Source organism: Mirounga angustirostris, unplaced genomic scaffold, assembly GCF_029215605.1.
Source record: "Mirounga angustirostris isolate CCGP_5_RB_7025 unplaced genomic scaffold, mMirAng1.0.hap1 SCAF_6, whole genome shotgun sequence".
Taxonomy (NCBI): Eukaryota; Metazoa; Chordata; class Mammalia; order Carnivora; family Phocidae; genus Mirounga; species Mirounga angustirostris.
Genome location: NW_026991714.1, coordinates 68,621,933 through 68,642,320, shown reverse-complemented (window position 1 = coordinate 68,642,320; position 20,388 = coordinate 68,621,933). Strand labels below are relative to the sequence as shown.

The 20,388-nt window shown below is 55.5% G+C and overlaps 1 protein-coding gene across 1 annotated transcript; it reads right to left on the bottom strand.

Annotated features, from left to right (window-relative positions):
- Positions 1 to 2,536: 2,536 nt before the first annotated feature.
- Positions 2,537 to 18,733, bottom strand: TLR5 (toll like receptor 5). The gene is given in 11 exon segments (XM_064594519.1): positions 2,537 to 3,402; positions 3,405 to 3,733; positions 3,735 to 5,024; positions 5,026 to 5,101; positions 5,104 to 5,238; positions 5,241 to 5,636; positions 5,639 to 5,835; positions 6,685 to 6,981; positions 11,317 to 13,752; positions 14,122 to 14,284; positions 18,036 to 18,733. Coding segments are annotated over 8 exon segments (2,568 nt in total). The 5' UTR covers positions 6,756 to 6,981; positions 11,317 to 13,752; positions 14,122 to 14,284; positions 18,036 to 18,733; the 3' UTR covers positions 2,537 to 3,328.
- Positions 18,734 to 20,388: the final 1,655 nt, after the last annotated feature.

Sequence of the window (20,388 nt, the reverse complement as noted above, 5' to 3'; positions counted from 1 at the left end):
GGCCTGAAACAGAATTCCAGCTATTGGGTCGGCTGATGGGAGGGAAAGCAAATGAAAAGAACTGAGGAATGTTTGGGGTCTTTGCCAGAAAATAGAAATTCAGGAATAAATTAGAGTGGCCTGTTGAGTTCAACAGTGGCCGGGACATCTGCTGTGAACAGGCCCCCCCATAAACTATGACAGAAACGTCAAAAGGTGCTTTTTAAATGTGTTTGATTAGGAAAATTACTGCTATTTGGATTTTTGAGTAAGAGAATTAGAAAGGGTTGTGGGAGGGGTGCCTGGGTGGCTCAGTTGGTTAAGCGGCTGCCTTCGGCTCAGGTCATGATCCCAGGGTCCTGGGATCGAGCCCCACATCGGGCTCCCTGCTCGGTAGAGAGCCTGCTTCTCCCTCTCCCTCTGTCTGCCGCTCTGCCTACTTGTGCTCTCTATCTCTGTTAAATAAATAAAAATCTTTAAAAAAAAAAAAAAAAAGAAAGGGTTATGGGATGGACTCCCTCCTTATGTCCCAACCTACTGTTCCCACAGAGACGCTCACCTTGTCCTTCACAGGTCTGGCTTTGGCTTGGAAAACAGTCATGGGGACAGTCACCCAAAGCAAGGGGGTACCTGGGGTAACGCTGCCCCCCCCGAGCCCCCCACCCTGCCAGGACAAGGGAGCACCCTTCCTGACGGTCCTGATGCAAGACCAGGTTCCTGCAGCATGGGGAGAAGCATGGCTGCCCCATGTGGCAGGAAGGTTTGCCCTGAGTCAGTGGCCTTTTACCGTCTTCCTGATTCCTGGTTACAGCTGTTCCTACAGCAGTGCCTTGGTGTGAGGGGTGTTGTCCTAGTATAACACTCACGAGAAGTGCTTCTCTCTGTCTTCCTTCTTTATCCCTTCATCCCCCCATCCCCCTGTCCTCATCCCTCCAACCCTTCATCCCCCATCCCTCCATCCCCCATCCCTCCATCCCCCATCCTATCCCCCCATCCCCCACCCCTCCATCACCGCATCCCTCCATCATCCCATTCCTCCATCACACCATCCCTCATTCCCCCACCCCTTCATCCCCCATCTCCCTACTCCATCCTCTACCCTTCATCCCCATCCCCCACTCCTCCATCCCCCCAACGCTTCATCCCCCCATCTCCCTACCCCATCCCTCTACCCTTCATTCCCATCCCCCACCCCTTCATCCTCCCACTCCTTCATCCTCCATCACTCTACCCCATCCCTCTACCCTCTCATCCCCCATCCCCCACTCCTTCATCCCCTCACCCCTTCACCCCCATCACCCTACCCCATCCCTCTACCCTCTCATCCCCCATCCCCCACTCCTCCATTCTCCACCCCTTCATCCCCATCCCCCATTCCTCCATACCCTCACCCTTTCATCCCCATACCCCACTCCCCCATCCCTCCATCCCCCATCCTCTTATACCCCCATCCCCTGCCCCCTCATCCCCCATCCCCCACTCCTCCATCCCCCACCCTTCATCTGCCCACCCCTTCATCCCCCATCCCTTATTCCTCCATCCCCCCAGCCCCCATTCCTCCATCACCGCATCCCTTCATCATCCCATTCCGCCATCACACCATCCCTCCACCCCTCCAGCCTCCATCCAATCTCTCCATCCCCTCATTCTAGCCCAACCCCTGGCTGCTCATCAAAGCTGTGACCATCCCTCCACCCAGGAGCCCCACGCCATGCTGCATGGTTTGAAATGAGCTTCAAGCTCCCAGCCCTTCTGCTCCCCACCCAGCATCCAGCACCTCCAAGGAGCAGGCACTGACACCAGGGATGCTGGGCTTCGCAGCACACCTCATCCATGCACCAGGCCCTTATTAAGCATGTACTATGGACCAGGCACCGCATGGGGCTTAGGCTACAGTGATGAATAAGACAACGTCCCTGCCATCAGGGGCTCACAGTCTAGACCAGTGACAAAAATCTGTAGGGTTACAGGAATGGAAATTCACCAGGCAGATGGGGATGAGGACGAAGAGAAGGAATTCCTTCCCCAAACCATATGTGGTCTGTGACGGCCAGTGAGGGTGGGACATTGAAGAAAGGTCTGCCCACGGAGCTTATAGTCCAGAGGGGTGAGGGGCCAGACAGGCTCACGGCTCTCACAGGAAGTCATAAGTGCGTTTTAGAAGAACAGGTAAGGTGCCGAGAATTTGCACAAAAGGGAGAGAGGATGCTGGGTTGGAGGCCTCCCAGGAGGCTGCATGGGCTGGGCTTTGAAGAACATAAAGGATGGATGTGCAGAGCTGGGAGAACGTTCCAGAAGGAAGAGGTGGAGTGGGGGGATGTGTGTTCTGGAGGAGTCAGGGCCAGGGGCACAGGGACAGGAAGGACATTTTGGAGCGCTGGGCCCCAGGCCTAGGGGCACCCCTCAAATGTGGCAGCCGAGCTGGGTCTGCTGGGTTTGGAGGTGCTGTGCATGAAGCCATGGGCAATATTCTGGCACACCTTCCTTGGTTTAAATTTTCTTAGTACTTTTGCAGAAAAACATTTCTGAATTAAAAAACACGCAAAAAGACAGAATGCAAAATATGTAGAGATTTAAGATAAAAAAAAAAATACAACTTCAGAGAAGTTCCCACTGCCTCCCGAAGGCCCCTCCGTGTGCGCACGCCCTCGGGGCCACAGCAGGGCTGATCTGAGAAGCCTGACGTCCTTGGTAGAGAGCACCAGGCCCGCAGATGAGAAATCAGGCCCAGAGAGGGTGTGTCACGTACTCACAGTCACACAGCCACCCCCGAGCAGCAGAATGAGGCCTGGAACCAGGCTCTCTGTGTGCAGCTGATGAGCGGGGTGTGGGAGAGAATGGAGGGGAACTCAGGCCATGTGCGAAGGAGAAGAGCTAACAAGAAACAGGGATAGTGCTACGGCTGCAACGAGATCCAGGTACTGTCCTGCCCGCTTCTGTGGGGCCACGGCTTGCCCCCAGACCGAGCGGGACTGGCACTGAGCAGTGGCACCATCCCTGTGGCAGAAGCAGGAAACACGCCCTCTTTTCTGTGTTTCTTCGTCAGTGTTGTTCTGCGGAGCAGAGGGCGCCCCTTGCCAACCGAGAGCAAGCACCAGAGGAAGGCTCGCAGCCATCTGGGACCCCTCTCCCAGGCCCTTCCCACGACAAGGGCATGGCCTGGTCGGTGCAAGTGGAGAAAACAGGATTCCTTTCCATTTCCGGGTCAGTGAGACCAGGCATCCTGTGGCTATGGGAATCAAGAGCGATGTTGTTTTCCTAGTAGGAAAAAAACAAAACCTCTCCAAAACAGGCCCCTGAAATGGTAAGAGTTATCTGTGGCTTGGGATTAGCTGGAAATGCTCCTTGACTAGGAGACTGTCGCCACAGTTTGCAGCTGGATGCTACTGTCTGTGTTGGCGTCCTTCTCTTTCTTCAGAATGTGCTGAGTGTGTGAAGGAACCAGCCAACGTCCTGGAGATCCTCGGGCCACCTCAAGTACTGCCGTTTCCACACGAACCCTCTGATGCACTGATGCTTCATCAGCTGGTACTGGGACAGGGACCCGACGATCACCAGGATGAGGGCGCTGTCCAGGTCAGACACGCACCTGCTCTGGGCGTAAATGAAGGCTTCCAGGCACCACCCGTCTTGGAGGAAGTGTCTGCTCACGAGGCAGACCACCTTCCTACTGCCCCACACGGTGTCCTTGATGTTGGCGATGTGCTCCCACCCTGGGACAAAGTCTCTGTCTTCAAAGCACAGGTTGAACCTGAGCATCCAGGTGTCTGAGCAGAGCCCTCTGCACCCACTCAAAGTCTCTGCTGCTGAAGCAGAGGTAGGCCTCGTATTTGTACGTGTTGGACTCGCGGCACTCAGCATGGACCGTGGGCAGCAGTCTCTGGGCAGCCCTGTAACACATGAAACAAAGCCCCTGGAGCTTGGTGACCACGAGCATGGTCATGAGGAACAGAGTCAGAGTGACCGTGCAGAAGACGAAAAGGGACAACTTTAGGGCCTTCAAGACCTCTTCTTCATCGCAGCCCTCCATGGAAACAGAGGAGAGAGGTGTCCCTGCGAGCGCGTTGGGGTACGTGTAGTAGATATCTGCACGAGACCCAAATACAGTGACTTTGGTCTGGTTGAGCCAAGTAATGAGAGGATGGAGGTCACACTCACAGATGAACTTGTTGTGCGTTATGTCCACAGCTCTGAGGGACGCCAGCAAGTTGGGGTCCAGGGACAGGAGCTGGTCTCTGGACATGTCCAGCACCTCCAGGTTAGCAGGCAAATCGCCAGGAGCAAGAGCCTGAATCAGCCTGTTGGAGTTGAGGTCGAGGCCCCTCAGCGCAGTCAGGTCACGAAGTGCCCCGGGCGGGAGAAAGGCCAAGTAGTTGTTCAGATACAGGATCTGGAGCCGCGAGAGCCCCTTGAACACATCCCAGCAGAAGCTGGTTTCCCAGGCAAGCTGCAACATGTTTGCTCCAAGGAGAAGCTTTTCTAAGCTGAGGCTCCCTGTTGGGCCATGAGCTCGGCTACAAGAGGAAAAGCGGTTTTGATTCAGAATGAGGACGTAGAGGTCAGGGATGCGAAGGAGGAAATAGAGATCATCCAGATCTTCTAGCCTGTTCTCTGACAAGTGGATGAACTTGGCTTTAAGTCTAATGCTCGGCAAGGCTGCCAGTTTATTGCTACCCAAGAATATAGTGTCTAGGCTTGGCAGAAAAGGAATTGTTTTAAGAGCATTGTCCCGGAGATCCAAGGTACATAATGTTTTCAGGAATCTGAAGGTCTGGTCCTGAATGATCCCAATGTGATTGTTTTGAAGATCAATATAGGCTACCTGAGGGAGTCCATAAAAATCAGAATTATAAAGCTCCCCCAGGAGGTTATATGACATGTTGAGAACCTGGAGGCTGTTGAGGCCATAAAATGCTTCTCTTGCAATCCTGTTTATCTTGTTGTGGGCCAGGTTCAGGAGCTTCAAGTCCTTGAGGGCCTCAAAGAGTCGGAAGTTCAGGGAGAAGATGAAGCCATGGGACAGATCCAGCCGCAGCGCTGCACTCCCGGTCGGGGTCCCTGATGTTCGGGAAGCCAAACCCGGACCCCATAATGTGGTGGGCCAGAACCAGGGAGATCTGGCTCCCATGACGTCCACTGTCCAGCCGTTGTCAGAAACGTCCAGGGTTTCTAGGGCCGTGTTTGTGAGCGGGTTCATGCATGCGCCCCAGTCCACGGAGACCCTGCTGTATGGATGACTGGCAGTGAGGTTTAACAGGGGAGCGGTTTCCCTTGCAGCGGCTGGAGCTCATGTGAACACACAGTGGGGATCTGGTTGAGGGAAAAATCAGTGGACTTCAGGGAATTCAATTCCCAGAATGAAGGATGAAGGTTAAGGCCATGAATCTGATTCTTGGACCGGTCCAGGTGAGACAAAGACTCTAAGTTTCTGAAATAACCATCTTTTAATATATTATCAGGCAGACCACAGTGGAAGAGTCTAAGTTCAAGCAGGTGGGGCAGCCCCTGAAAAGCATGGGGATGCAGGAAATCTACCTGACTCTTGCCCAGGTCCAAGACCCTCAGGTTGGGCAGGTTTCTGAAAGGTTCTCTGCCAATGGTGAAGGGGGTAAACTGAGTCCCAAGCTCCAGCAGCTGCAGCCGCTCCAGGAAGGGAAGGATGTGGTTGTGACAGTCCAGATGTAGTTGAAGCTCAGCAGGAGGGTCTGGGTGGTGCTGGGGACCGGGGGCACCTGGGTGAGGTTGCAGGAGCGATACAAGGCCCTCTGACGGTCAGAGGCGCAGGAAGGAATTGCAAGCACAGGGCCGGCTGCAAGCATCACCCCAAACAGAAAGCCCAGGTGGCCTCCCATGATCCTGCGGGGAAGGAGGGAGGATGAAAACACAGCTGTCCCAGCTCAAGGCATCGCACCAGGGCCCCTAGGACTCGGAGGCTCCCCCATGATGCACCTGCCCCCGCCAGATCCCATGGCCGTGGCCATGGCTGACGTGTCGGTGTAGGTAGCGCTTCTCGCTCTGACTTACACTGTGTAGTAAGCGCTGTTCTAAGTACCTCAGAGGTACTTGATCTTTATACCAGTCTGTTTCTCATTCATTAGTTCATGCAATCACTTATTCAAGGTTTGCAGAGAAAGCTGAAGAAAACAGCAGGTAGAGACACATTTGTGTTCCCCCTCCCCTGCCCCTGCCAGGGACCCCTCTTCACCTGCTGTCGGCTCCGCAGCTGCTCCCCAGCTGCCCTGGCCAGGGCACAAGCCCGTCTACCCCTCTGCCCTCACTCCACACACACGGCACATGGGATCACACATGGCATGTCATATCACACATGGCAAATGGGATCACACACAGCACATGGATCACGCACGGCACATGGGATCACACAGGCACGTCGCATCACACACAGCACATGTATCTCACACGGCACATCGTATCACGCGTGGCACATGGGATCAAACAACACATGGGACCACGCACAGCACATGGGATCACACACGGCACATGTATTACACACAACACATGGGATCACACACAGCACATGGATCACACGGCACATGGGATCACGCATGGCACGTCGCATCACACACAGCACATCTCATCACACAAAATGCTCGCCCTTTTCGTCACTCTCCATGAAGCGTCGGACATGGCGGGTCTAGAACAGCCTGTGTGATGGCGTGAACGGGCGTCAGTACAGGGCGTCCTTACCTGTGTCTGGCTTGTGTCCCCAGCGCTGCGCTGGGTGGTGAGGCGTCTGGTCTCCCATGCCAGAGGCGCATTCAGCCTGCTCTGAGTGGAACCTCCAGAGGAAAGGAAGGACCCCGTGGCTCAGAGGATGGAGAATGGGGCGAAGGAAGGGGGTAACAGGAAGCAGGTGTGGGTCTGCACAGAGCCTTAACCCGCAGCCACGGAGACAGCTTCCCCTGGGGCTGGCCCACGGCTCTGCAGAGGCTTCGTTCCGCCTTGGGGCTGATTTGTGGTGGGGTTTCCATGGAAACCCTGAGGCTGAGACACACAAATTACAGCAAATCAGAAGTAGGCGTGCACCCGGAGTTGACCCCAAGCATTTGAACCGTGCATTTACTAATCATGGGGAAGAACTCGGCGAGACTGTTGATCAGGGCTACTCATTTCTCCACCATTTGCACCCGAGGCCGAGGCAGGGGTGGCAGCAGCAGAGGCCCTGTACCTCTTGTGGGCCACTCACCCTGTCCGTGGCCTGGAGACCCCCCTGGCCCCACTCACTTCTGGTCTCTCCTTGCATTCCCCAGGTGGCTCCCCTCCTTCTCACTTCCGTGGTCTGGCTCCACCTGTCTCCCCAGCATCATCTGGACAAGCGTGAGCTGCACGTCCGCCACGTGCTGGGCGCTGTTTGGGGCCCAGGAGGGGGTGAACAAACAGGCCACGCTCGTCCTCGGGGGCCTATGTTCTAGTGCAGGCAAGCGGCGAAGGGGTGACACCCAACAGAAGAAGGAACGTAAACCGGCAACATGGAGCCTGGGACCGCCAGGGCGGGGGCCGGAGGCTATTTGTAGAGTGGCCGGGAAAGCCCTCCCCGATGATACTTTATTTGAGCAGAGACCCGAGGGAAGAACAGGAAACGGAGAGGCCCGGTGTCAGTTCCACCACATGGGGCTCCCGTCTGCCACCCCAAACTCTGTCCAACCTCAGGGCCTTGGCACATGCTGCCTCCTGTTTGCTGCTCACATGGCTGGATCTCGCGTGGACACTTCCTCAAGAGCCTTCCCCCACACTCGCTCCTCGCGATAACTCCCCGTCCCCTGACGTATTTCCCAAGCCCTTCATCACCTTGTGCGACCTCTGGTTTCCTTGTCTGTGGTCTGTCTCCCTGGCAGGGCGACCTCTGGTTTCCTTGTCTGTGGTCTGTCTCCCTGGCGGGGCGACCTCTGGTTTCCTTGTCTGTGGTCTGTCTCCCTGGCGGGGCGACCTCTGGTTTCCTTGTCTGTGGTCTGTCTCCCTGGCGGGGCGACCTCTGGTTTCCTTGTCTGCGGTCTGTCTCCCTGGCGGGGCGACCTCTGGTTTCCTTGTCTGCGGTCTGTCTCCCTGGCGGGGCGACCTCTGGTTTCCTTGTCTGCGGTCTGTCTCCCTGGCGGGGCGACCTCTGGTTTCCTTGTCTGCGGTCTGTCTCCCTGGCGGGGCGACCTCTGGTTTCCTTGTCTGCGGTCTGTCTCCCTGGCGGGGCGACCTCTGGTTTCCTTGTCTGTGGTCTGTCTCCCTGGCGGGGCGACCTCTGGTTTCCTTGTCTGTGGTCTGTCTCCCTGACTCGGCTACCTTCGCCATCAGCACAGCAGGCGTGGGGAAGGATGCGTGCCGCCAGAAAGGAAAGACAAGGTGGAGTAAGTCACCCCGCTGGTGAAATGTCAGGGCATTCGATCTGCTGGAGGAACTGTCTCTGGCAAGAAGGAAACTGCATTTTATCCACAAAACGTCCCGTGTAGCACAGGGGCTCCTGACGGGGATGCTGCCTCTGCTGGAGCATCCTGTGAGCGTGCGGGAGGTTTGGGGGTGTTTTGGTCGTGGAGAGGTGACGGGAGCCTCCCAGGGAGTGGGGAGGCTCGCTGGGCGCCCGCGGCTGGAGGATGTCCCACCAGGCGGCCCTGGAAGCTAAAACCGTGCTCAAAACTACCTCAGAGCCTGACTCTCTTCTCGGGGCCAACAACGTATTTCTTGCACTGTTTTACTATATACTGAGTTTTCCGGGCACATGACCACCTTGTAAATCTAGGGAAGATCGTACCTTGCTCCGTCTGGAGCTTGACGAGGAGTTATTCACCATTTCAGAAAATCCCTTCATGGTGCCCCACGCCAGTGTGCATGTGTGTGTGCATGCATGTGCATGCATGCGTGTAAGCCAGTTTATTCGGCCCTCATTTCTAAATGTCAAATGTAGTTTTTAAAAAGTTTAAGAAATGTCCATTAAATATTTTCCTACGTCTCTTAAATCCAAACTTATTCTTTTTATTTAATATTTTAGCGGGGGGAGTAGGAGAGGGAGAAGCAGGCTCCCCACAGAGCAGGGAGCCCGATGCGGGACTCGATCCCAGGACCCTGGGATCATGACCTGAGCCGAAGGCAGACGCTTAACGACTGAGCCACCCAGGCACCCTGAACTTATTCTTTATATGTGTGAGAGTCCAAATCACTCATTTTGCCTCCTAGTGTGGGGCTCATTTAATTCGTCATAAATGACTTTCCCTTTAATTTCTTTTGGATATTCCTGTTAGGGCATTACATTGATTTCTTTAAAATTGTGTGTATGGGTAGATTAGATTAGATGTGTGATTCCATTTCAGAATGGAAAAGTCTGGTCATTTAAACATTTGTGGTAAAAAGCTGCTTTCCTAAGCACTGCAGTCCTGAGGTAAAGCTTCTAGTCCCTTCTTCCCACGTTCACTGTAGGCGCTGCGATGATTAAAGCCAGATATTCTTACTTACTATTTCCACCCACATAGCATGTGGTTGTCCCTCGCACAGATGATCAGACTGAGTCACAAAAGTAAAACTGCTGCTTTCTTCCTCAGTGAATTTCTTTTGGATTCAGGTGGGCCTTGGAGCCAATGACCTTGTATTTACAGAAGACACACCTGTGTTCCAGGAAGTGTGATTCAAGTTCAGAGTGATCTCAGTAGATAAAGTGAAGACTAGTCAGAAAGAAAGCAGAAACGGGCAGATGTGGCATTATGGCCCCTCGGCAGCCCCAGAGGCCAGCCCCAGCCCCCCAAGAGGGCACGGGCTCTGGGACAACACCATCCCTGCCATCCCGATTCCTAAGCGAACCAGCCTGGGAAGGGCAGCCTGGCACCTTCACGGAGACGGGACGAGAGATCACGGGTTCCCGTGGCGACCCTGCATCAGGCTCCAAACTCCCGGCACGCATCCCGGGCTGTAGTTCCAGAATCTGGGGCAGCTCTGGTGGCCTGCACTGGGCCACGTGGTGGGAGGCGTGGTTCTCGGGAGGGAGATCTTCCTGGAGACACACACAGATTCTCAAAGGTGCTCTGAAGGGGGCAGGAAGAGCACTGAGGATGTGGGAGACGTGTGGTTGGGGAAGACCACACTCTGTCTCCCCAGCCGCCTTCCTGTCTCACAGTGGGAACGGGGCCCTAAAGCAATGTGCAGGGACCACACTCTACAGTAGTTCTTAAATACTTAGAGACTCCAATAGCTCTGATTCCTTGACCTCCAAAGATGCACACGCGCATCAGGACCCAGATTCCAGGGTTCATGGACCTCCCGACGGCTGCTCCTTCCAACCCATCACTCACGAGGAACAACCAGCACATTCTACAAAGGGCCCAGTGGTAAACATTCCAAGCTTTGCAGTCCAAATACCACAGTTTGCCAACCTTTGTTCTAGAACAGAATAGAAACTTTGATTTCACAAATGAGGATTTTAAGTGAGTGTAAGATAAACATATCCTGATACTGAGCTGCCAGTATTTGCAGGAAGAACTCACTCGGCCCCAAGTTGTTCGAACATCAGAACGAATTCTCATCTTACATAACCAGACAGAAAAATCCCTGCAGAGACACACAAGCAGGAACACCAGCTCAGAATAACAGTCGAACTTCCTAGTTTCGCTTTTGCCTTTTCACAGACGACTCCTTGCTGACCCCCAAATGCATACCCTGGGCTAGGGGGCTCAGCCCTGAATTCGTGGCAGTAATGAGTGATACACGGGAGCCCCAGACAACATGCTCTAAGATGCTGAACTGTCAAGCCCGTGTACAGTGAGGTGGGTAAGGCCAGATTTTAAAGAAAATTATTTGGGCTTATGTTGGTTGTATCACAAAGATACAATGCAGGCCGATTTTCGTATGAAATAGAAAGGTGTGAAACACTACATTTCTACCTCTGAAGGGGGCCTCGGGGGGGTCAAGTTCCAGGACAAGTGAGCGGACAGGTGACAGGAGGCGTGACCACCCAAGCACAGGGTCTTAGAATGGGAGCCAGAAGCCCACGTGGGTTGAAGTAAATATGAACAAGTCCTGTTGTAGGGCGTGTCGAATCTAACGATGAGAACCAGGCTGTGAAGTTGCTCCGGACCCTGTCAGACCTCCACGAGAGACACGGGCGGTGGGCGGCACCAGGAGCAGGTGGGAGCGGGCATGGACTTTGGGGAGTCCAAGAGAGAAGACCAAGGGCCCCCACGTGGGGTGAAGCAGAGGGAGCGGGAGGGGTGCATGCATGTGGAGCAAGGCTCGGAGGACGCGCTCACGTCTCCCCAAGTTCTGCTGCAGAGAGCGGCCACCTAGTGGTGCAGGGAGTGGACACGCGATCCTGAATCGTTACTGAGCAGATGATGGACAACAGCTTACCCTGCTAACTGTGAGTGCATCAGGTGACATACGTGTTCCTTCCTCCAAATCCCGTGCTACGCAAATTCACACGACAAAAATGGGGCTTCTGAGGAAAGGAGGCTAGTGTCCAACACTCAGAATCTTCCCTGGTGGCACCAAAAAACCTGATAGAGAGAAGGTAGCGCAGTCGTATAGATGTTACATGGTTATGAAAGACACGGTGCAGGAGACCGCTTTCACCTTGAGGGTCACTCAAGCCCAAGTCCCAGGCTTGCACTGAGCTGCACAAGGCGAGGGATGCAGGGATCCCTGGGAGCAGGTGGACAGCAGTAACAGCAGATGTGGATGGGGAACCGAGGTCCCCGACAGGTTCTCAAGTGTGTTGTGTTTATTCACATATGAGGTGGCTCAGCTGGGCCCAGTTTTCTTCATTTAAACCTAAGAAAATGCCCACAAGCCCACATGAAATTCACATTTCCTAGCATGTGGATTAAATAAGCATGTTACTCAAAGCACGTGTTAGAGCATCTATGCTTCAGTTCAAGGCTAACGGTGCCAGTTTGGAGGATGGAGCTGCTGTTCTGTCTGAGAGCCTCTGGCAGAGCCTGGAGAGCCTGCAGGACGGGCTTGGGACCTGCTGGGGCCAGCGTGGACTCGGGTCCCAGAGGCTCAGGGACCTGGGTGGATCCACTCCCCAGCCCTGGCGCACTCATGCTTTGATGAAGGACAGACGAGCAGAGAAGGTCTCACCGGGGCTGCAGGTCAGTCGCCGGGGGGCCTGGGAGCAAGGAAGTCCAGGCCTCCCACAGACCAGGGACAGGACACGGCCTTACAACGGGCCTCTGGACTCTCAACAAGTGTGTGAACTTTCTGCACACGCAAACCGGAGACTCCCTGGTGTAGACGAATGGTTCTTGAACTCGGCCGTCCTTCGGAATCGCCACGGACATGAAAACAGTACAGGGACCTGGGTCCCCTTGGAGAGATGGTTTAGTGGGTCTGGGGACAGCGGGGCATCGCGAGTGGCTAAATTGCTCCAGGCGATTGCAAGCACAGAATGCCGGACATGCCAGCCTCACAGCTGCCATGCCGACTCGCCCGCCTCGGGACACCATCCCACTGTGGGTCCGTGCCCAAGGGGACAGAATGCAGAAAGAGCATCATGTGCACGACCACCGAAGGAAGCAAGCCAGCGTCCACCGACACGCAAGTAGGTTGACAAACGGCGTCGCACACACAATGTACGAGTCAGCCTTCGCACGGAGGAGACTCCAATGGCTGGTGTGACTAGCGAACCTCGAGGACATCGTGCCCAGTGACATAAGCCAGTCCCAGAGGCCAAAGGCGGTGTGATTCCACGTGTGTGAGCCAGCTGGTGTCTGGGCTCTGAGGGCGGCGGGAGCGGCACAGGCAGCGTGACTCCCCCTCCTGCCAAGCGCTGTTAATTATGATAACGAGACCAGAGGGAAAAGGGTCAGCCACTCTCCCGTCTGAGTCGAATTCACTTAGCTTTGATCCCAGCTGTTAGCGGAGCAGGTGCCTTTCTTGAGCTAACGGCCAGGACTGCAGACTGGCTGGCCTAAGCTTGGGTGAGCTCTGGGCGCATCTCTATACTTAGCCCGGCCGGGGGGCCCCTCGATCCTTCACAGACAATACTGGTCCTGGGCCCCGGGCGGCACCTGAGTCTGAGCTGGGTGGTTCCCTGGTGGGGGTGGCCCACTGTGGGCAGCTGCGGAGGACTCGCTGAGAAAAACACTGACTTCATTTACAAATGGGGACTGGGAGAGTTTCTCCAGAGTTCATGTGGCAATGAAAATTCCGAACTGAATCCGAAGGCAGGTGTGGAGGGCTGGGTCTGCCTTGCGCGAAGGCTTGAGGCCAGGACACTGGGTGGAGTCAAAGGACACATGTGTTTATGAGCAGAACAGGGCATCCCACGGACACAGGCCTGCCAGGGGGCACCAGGGAGGCCACGCTGTCTTGAGAGCCACGTCCTTCTAAAAGCCACCTTTCTGTAAATCAGAATTCCGCTCCCGAGGACAGGTGTTATCTCTTTGGTTCTCTGCCATGCCACCAGCAGCCAGGACATACCACGTGGGCAGGTGTCCCCTGAGTGAATTTGCCACGTCGTGCCTCTGGGCCGTCTCTCCTGCTCTGTGGTCCCCAGAGTGCTGGGGGCTGGTCTGCATTCTCTGAGTCCCTGAAGGGCCTGGTATGGGCAGGAGCTGGGTCCCGGGCACACGGGCACATCCCTCCTGGCAGGGAACACTTACCTGTAAGCATTATACCACCAGCGTCTGAGAGTGAGCCTGTCCCTTCTTCTTTTTGCTTGTCTGGACGCAGCTGGAAATATCCTTCTGGGCATCGGTGGCGCTCCCTCCAAATTCTGAGCCCTTCGAACTGGCTCAACCCTGTGTCGAGTATTTCTGTTTTCAGCGTACATAGTCTTCAAACCTAGCGAGGTAGGCGAGGTCAAACTGGGAGAAGCTTCCGGTGTGACCTCGGTGCAGCTGGTGGCCAATCCTGTGAGGTTCACCCCAGGACACCACCAGCATCGACTCCCCTCCCTTCCGGTCACAGCCGTGCCGCCCCCTTGCCCGGGCAACCCAGGGACTTCCCCGCTGGTCCCCCACTGATACACACACCCCTCACCCAGCTACCCAAGGGAGCCAGAGAGCACAGCTCTGCTCAGAAGCTGCACAATTCTTGAGGGCAGGGGCCTGGTTTTTATTCATGCCATATCCCTGAAGTAGCATGGCTTAAACACCCCAGTAATATTCCCCACTAATACTCTGAAGATTTATTTTCATTAGGAGTACTCACCTCCCAGGCCTAACACAGGGAGCTCCTGACACATCCTCCCCATTCTAGGGGCCCAGGTCCCCCAACTGTTCTACAACTCTGTTCCCGAGACCATAGGAACTTCATCAGTGACGCGGGTGGTCAGTGTTAATTTGGTGAATCAGGAGAAAGGGCTTTGGTTTTCCTGAAGGAGAAAAGCTAATTAAAAGGGAGAAACAGAAAACGTTAAGCACGTGTTTTTCTTTTCTTTTTTGAAGATTTTATTTATTTATTTATTTATTTAGAGAGACAGAGAGCATGAGCAGTGAGGAGGGGCAGAGGGAGAGGGAGAGAGAGAATCCTGAGTAGACTCCCTGATGAGTGCAGAGTCTGACATGGGGCTCAATCTCACAACCCCGAGATCATGACCTGAGCGGAAACCAAGAGCTGGATGCTTAACCAACTGAGCCACCCAGGTGCCCCCATGCACCTGTTTTCCTATGCCATGCCGCAATTGTCCTTGTAGAAGATTTTGAAACTATAGGTGTGTCTCTTACGGAGCAGAATTTTAATTGGAAAAGACCAAAACCATTTTGTGAGTCAAGGCACATGGAACCTCAGAGCTAAAGCGTTCTTGGAAATCTCAGGCTCAGCCCCTGGTTCAGAAGGTATGCGTCGGAGCCAGTCAGGAGGGCAACTCGCCTCCCCGTGACTCCAAGAGGGAAACTCTACCCTTTCACAATCAAATGCATTCTTTACCAAATCACTGTGGTGCTGAGGAAGGGTCTCCGTGGGACCTGAAAGTCCCTTCCACAACCTCACAGTGGGCATTTGGCGACTGAGGCTCAACCAAGCATGGGTTGTGGACAACGCTCACTGCCCCACAGTGAGCACAGGACTTGCAGGTTTCTGGGCAGATGGCTAAGGTCGCCATCAGAGTGTGACGTTTCTAAGCAGTCCGGCTAGGTAAATTAGGGCTGACTGAGGGGACACTGACTAGGAAATCCTGAGGGTGCAGATGGAGGACGAGGGGTCTTGCCAGTTGGAGAACTGTCTGGCACTTTGCATCGCTGCAGAGGTAATCACACTGGTGCTCAGAGAGGCTAGGTGCTTGCTAGAGGTCACATGTCCATTAAACTGGGGGCTAGGGCTTATGTCCAGCTACAAACTTAGTCCTCATTCTGATCTTCCAAAAAACCCCAGATGGAATACACCCGGAAACAGGTGTAACAGGTAACAGAGAGGGCGCTCTGCACAGGAATCACTGGGAAATGTTGCTGAAAAGCAGATTTCGCCAGCAGGCTGGGCTGGGAGCTGAGACTCTGCCTCCGGAGCAAGCCTCCCGGTGATCCTGACCCGGAGGGTTCACCGACCACAGCCTGAGTGGCAAGAATAGTGACCTGTCCTCGGTCACTGCTCACTGCTGACCAGATGCTGCCCGATCACTTCTGAGAAGGGGCCACGTTACTACATTCACCCCAACTCTTCTCAGCCCTGGAGGGTGTAGCATCAGATGGTTGCTAACGGAAATCAGTTGAACCCTCTGAGGAGGGGGCTGGACAGGCCACGCGGGTTTACCTGCACCTCGGACAGAGGTGCACGGGGCACTCCCCCAGCCGACGGGCAGGGGGCGGCAGAGGGCGGAATCCGCGGGCGCATGGGGAACGGGGGCGCACCGGCAGCGGGGCTTGCCCAGGACCGGGTCGTCTTCTTCCCGAGCGCACGGGGCTCAGAAGGGATTATCCCCCCCGCCCACGCGCGCTCGGAGCCCTGCATCTGTTTTAATGGGCGGGGGAATCAGAATGAGGACTAAGTTTGCAGCTGGATTCAAGTCCTGGCTCCCAGTTTAATGGATGTGTGACCTCGAGCAAGTGCCTAGCCTCTCTGAGCACCAGTGCGATCATCTCTACACTAGCCACAGAAACAGTTTCTACTTCCCCAGGGACACTCCAGTGCCCGACCCAGAGAAACCGGTTACTGACACACGCGTAACCTGCTAATATTTCTTGCTTAAGTACACAGACATCATTTATCCAAGTGCACCTCGCGGGAAACGCACTCCCGTTAGGAACCACTGAAGGGGAACACTGCGGAGGAAACGGAGTTTCTCCCTATGCCGGGGCGATCTGATGCTTCCCTTTTCTGCACTCATGGGAAATTATGTAAAATCTCGCCTGACTGCGTTTAATATCTTCAGGTGGTGGTCCCCCCAAACCACTGCGGCATCCAGAGGCGCTACTATTCTGAAAACAGTATGTTGAAAACCCAACAGAATGGCTTCTCTTGGGTCTGTTCATTATACATTCCTTAGCACAGTCTTAAAACATCTGATTGAAGAAAGTAATTCCATTTGGGTGATTATTAAAGAACAATAACTGAAGGCACGACACCTTTCAACTCCTCGAGAACTCACCAAGGAGCTGAATATCTCTACCTGTCTGCAGAAAATTCATGAGAGGCTCTGACAGCCTCCCTGAATGCAACTCAGCTGAAGCCCGCAGGCTGATGGCCAAGCAAATTGCCAGGACGGGGGGCCGGGGGAAGCAGCAAGGGCGGCAACCAGAGCAGAAAGCTGGGAAGCCCCACCCTGCATCCCCTGAAATATTAACAGTCTGCGCTCACAGAGCTGCAAAAATCATCGGGATTGTGATGTAAACTGAGGCAATTGTGGGGGAGGCAAAGGGAAGGAAAACCGACAGTGAATGGAAATGTGAGGAGAGATTACACAACACTTGAGAAGGGAGGGTGAGGAGGGAGTCAGGCCAGGAGGAGGGGTCCTGCGTCTCCCCTGCCAGGTACAGAGGACGGAAGATTTCACTGGTGGCTCTGCAGGTACTGGGAGCTGGGGCAGGGGGGCTGGCGAATACGTTCCTGCTGGAAGCACGTCCTCCTGCACTGTGCCCAGCATCCCGGACCAAGGGAGGTCCAGAGGGTGGAATCCGCCCTGGGCTGGCTGCCCAGAGGCTGGGCTTCATTCTGGGTGGGGTGGACTCAGTCACACACATCCGGACCCAGGAACTGCACATCGCAGGACTTTCTGCTGAGTCTGTGAGCGTGCAGAAACAAACAAGCAGGCCTATTCTGCTTTCAACACTCAGCAAAGCTGAACTTCCCAGTGCTCTCAAACCAACAAAGAAGGCTCTGTGATGCTGGACACAACTTCCTGAGAAGTCTTTCTTCCAAGAAAACAAAACCAAAAAACCTGGCAGGGTCAGCTTTGTATTCAGACAATGGAATCTAAGCACTCCCTGCTCTGCTTAGAGCTGACATGCTCAGGATGATCACGTGACAGCACTTAGGCTGGGAGTGCCACAGAGGCTGAGGTGATATTTACAATTTTTACAGTGAAGCTTAGTAATTAGTTTTGGCCTGGGCCCTTCCTCTGGAACCCCACGGAACCTGCCCGCAATCCCACAATTAAGGGATTAGTGTCTAGCACCACAGACCTTCTACCAGGGCCCTGCCCCACCATGTCCCCTGCAACTGGCTGTGCCCGGCATACCGGGAAGTTGCTGGCCACTGTCTTCTACCCACGAGAACAAGGGTGAAGCAAGTCAGGGATCCAGGGGTTCTGGACAGATTTCTCAACGCTCACCCAGGGTGAGTAAACGCAGGGAAAAGTGATTCAGCCACGCTCCCCAGGCCGGCCACCCCCAGCATCAGCGTCCCCAGGGCTCTCTTCCAGTCACTGAGCAAGAGGATGGCATCCCAGATGTACCTGACGTCAGAACAGGGCATCATATTGATAGCGACACTACCTAAGGATGCTCAGGTTAATTAAGCTGCTTGTTTGTGGGTCACTATGAAGGACAGGAGTGTTCAAACACTAAGTGACTTCATAGCTAACCCACAGGGAGGAGAAAGCTCCTGTCACCGATTCCCACCCAACATGGTCTCTGCGGGTAGGCTTCCTGGGACAACGCACCCCTCCCCCTAAGAAAATCAACCGAACCCACCTCAGGCCTGGGAGGATGTCATTCCAGCCGTGGTTTCCCCTGTCTTCATCGGCAGATTGTTTATTACGTAAAGGCCAACAATATTGACCGTGGAGAGGGCACCTGGGTGGCTCAGTTGGTTAAGCGACTGCCTTCGGCTCAGGTCATGATCCTGGAGTGCCTGGATCGAGTCCCTGGATCGAGTCCCGCATCGGGCTCCCTGCTAGTCAGGGAGTCTTCTTCTCCCTCTGACCCTCCCCCGTCTCATGTGCTCTCTCTCATTCTCTCTCTCTCTCAAATAAATAAATAAAATCTTTAAAAAAATATATATTGACCGTGGAGGCTGTTTTCCCGGTGCTGTGGGTGGGCGGGGCTCAGGCCTGTGGTCTGGCAGCTGGGCAGCGTTCTGAGATTTCCACGGCCCCGCGGCCGTGGCTGTCTCCCTTTTCCAAGACAGTGAAGCCACCTGCCCCCTGGGGGGTGGGGACGAAAGCAAAAGTGACAAAGTCTGACAGCTTTCCAAAGGTGGGGTGCAAGGGACCTCGTCAGAGCCGGGGCTTCGCGGTGGGCCGCCCGCCGGCCACCGCGGGTCCGGGGAGGACAGCCCGAAGCGGCCCGGGACGCCCCCAGGTAGGGGTGACGCCCGAGCCCGCCAGCAGCCCGGTCCCCGCCCCGTCCCCTGCCCAGGGTCCTCGTCCGCGGCCCGGCGCTCACCTCCAGGAAAGGCTCACCCACGCCTCCGCCCACTCTTCCCAGCCCCTCCTCCCGGAAGGCCCGTAGGCAAACCCCTCCGGCCCCGCCCACCGTCCTGCCCCATCCCCGCCCCTGGACAGATCCGGCCCCACCCACCTGCCTGCCTCATCCCCGCCCACCTGCCCGGCCTCCGCAACCCCCCACAACCCCCGGGCCCGCACACCAGCCCAGGCCCCGCCCACCTGCTTGCCGCATCCCTGCCCACCTGCCCGGCCCCGCCCACCGCCCTGCCCCATCCCCGCCCCTGGACACAGTCGACCCGGTGCACCTTCCCCGGCCCCGCCCACCTGTCCACCCCGGCCGCTCCGGCTCCGCCCACCTGCCTGCCTCATCCCCACCCCCTCCTATCGTCCAGGCCCCACCCACTTGTCCCTCTGGGCAGGCCCCGCCCATCTTCCAGCCCCGCCCCGCGGCTCGGGTCACCTCTTTAAGTTCATTGACGGATGGAGGGATCTCCTGCTCCAACCCCAGGGCCCCTCGAATGCGCCCCAGAGGCTCTGCGGCTGCGGGGACGAGGAAGAATGTAGGGTACCGGGGCACCTGGGTGGCTCAGTTGGTTAAGCGACTGCCTTCGGCTCAGGTCATGATCCTGGAGTTCCAGGATCGAGTCCCGCATCGGGCTCCCTGCTCGGCAGGGAGTCTGCTTCTCCCTCTGACCCTCCTCCCTCTCATGCTCTCTGTCTCTCATTCTCTCTCTCTCAAATAAATAAATAAAATCTTTTAAAAAACTGATTAAAAAAAAAGAATGTAGGGTACCTGGGGGCTTGGGGGGCGGGAGGCTGGGACGCATGGGTGCTGGGAGCTTTACGCTCCCTCGAGCCGTCGGGAAGGGGCTGCCCCAGGACTGTCCTTGGGCTCATCCAGGCCAGCACAGCCGACCCTCCTGCCATGGTGCAAAGGAGACCTGGGTAACCGTCCAAAGGCACAGCCGAGCTGGCGAGGAGGAGCTCGCTGGACTCCCCGCACAGTGCTCCCTCCCCTTGGCCAAACCTCCAGCCAGATTTCCAAGCTCTTGAGAGACTCAAAGCAGCAAGGGGCGGGCGGGGCTCCATCCCAGGACTCTGAGATCATGACCTGAGCAGAAGGTAGATGCTTAGCCATCTGAGCCCCCCAGGCATCCCTGCTACTCTGGATTTTAATGGACAAATCAAGTGACAGTCCTCGGCTCTGAGCAGCAAAGACTTTGATCACCAGCTCCTCCTGGGCCACAAAGAAAGAGAAAGGGAGCTTTCACTCGAGGGCCACATGTGAGAAGACCTAGAGGTTCTGGCCATTCACATGGGAGTTGTCACTGCCCCAGTGACCTCATCTGTCCAAAGACAGGACCACGGAGCAGGGGCTGTGTCCCTTGGAGCCAGGAGCAGCACCGAGGAGAGGGCTCTGGGAGTCCCTGGGTGTCCTAACACTGCGTCCCTCCCTTCCTCACATCCTCCTGGGATGTGCTGCTTATTCATGTTAGCCAGTGTCTTTATGCTTTTATGAGCCAAGCACCATGCAGGGTGGGTAGGATGTAATATCCATAGCTGAGTGCTTACCATGTGCTCTGCTCCATTCTATAAGTGCATTAATGGATTTAATCCTCACCGAAACCCTACAGATCAGGACGACTGCCATCCCCATT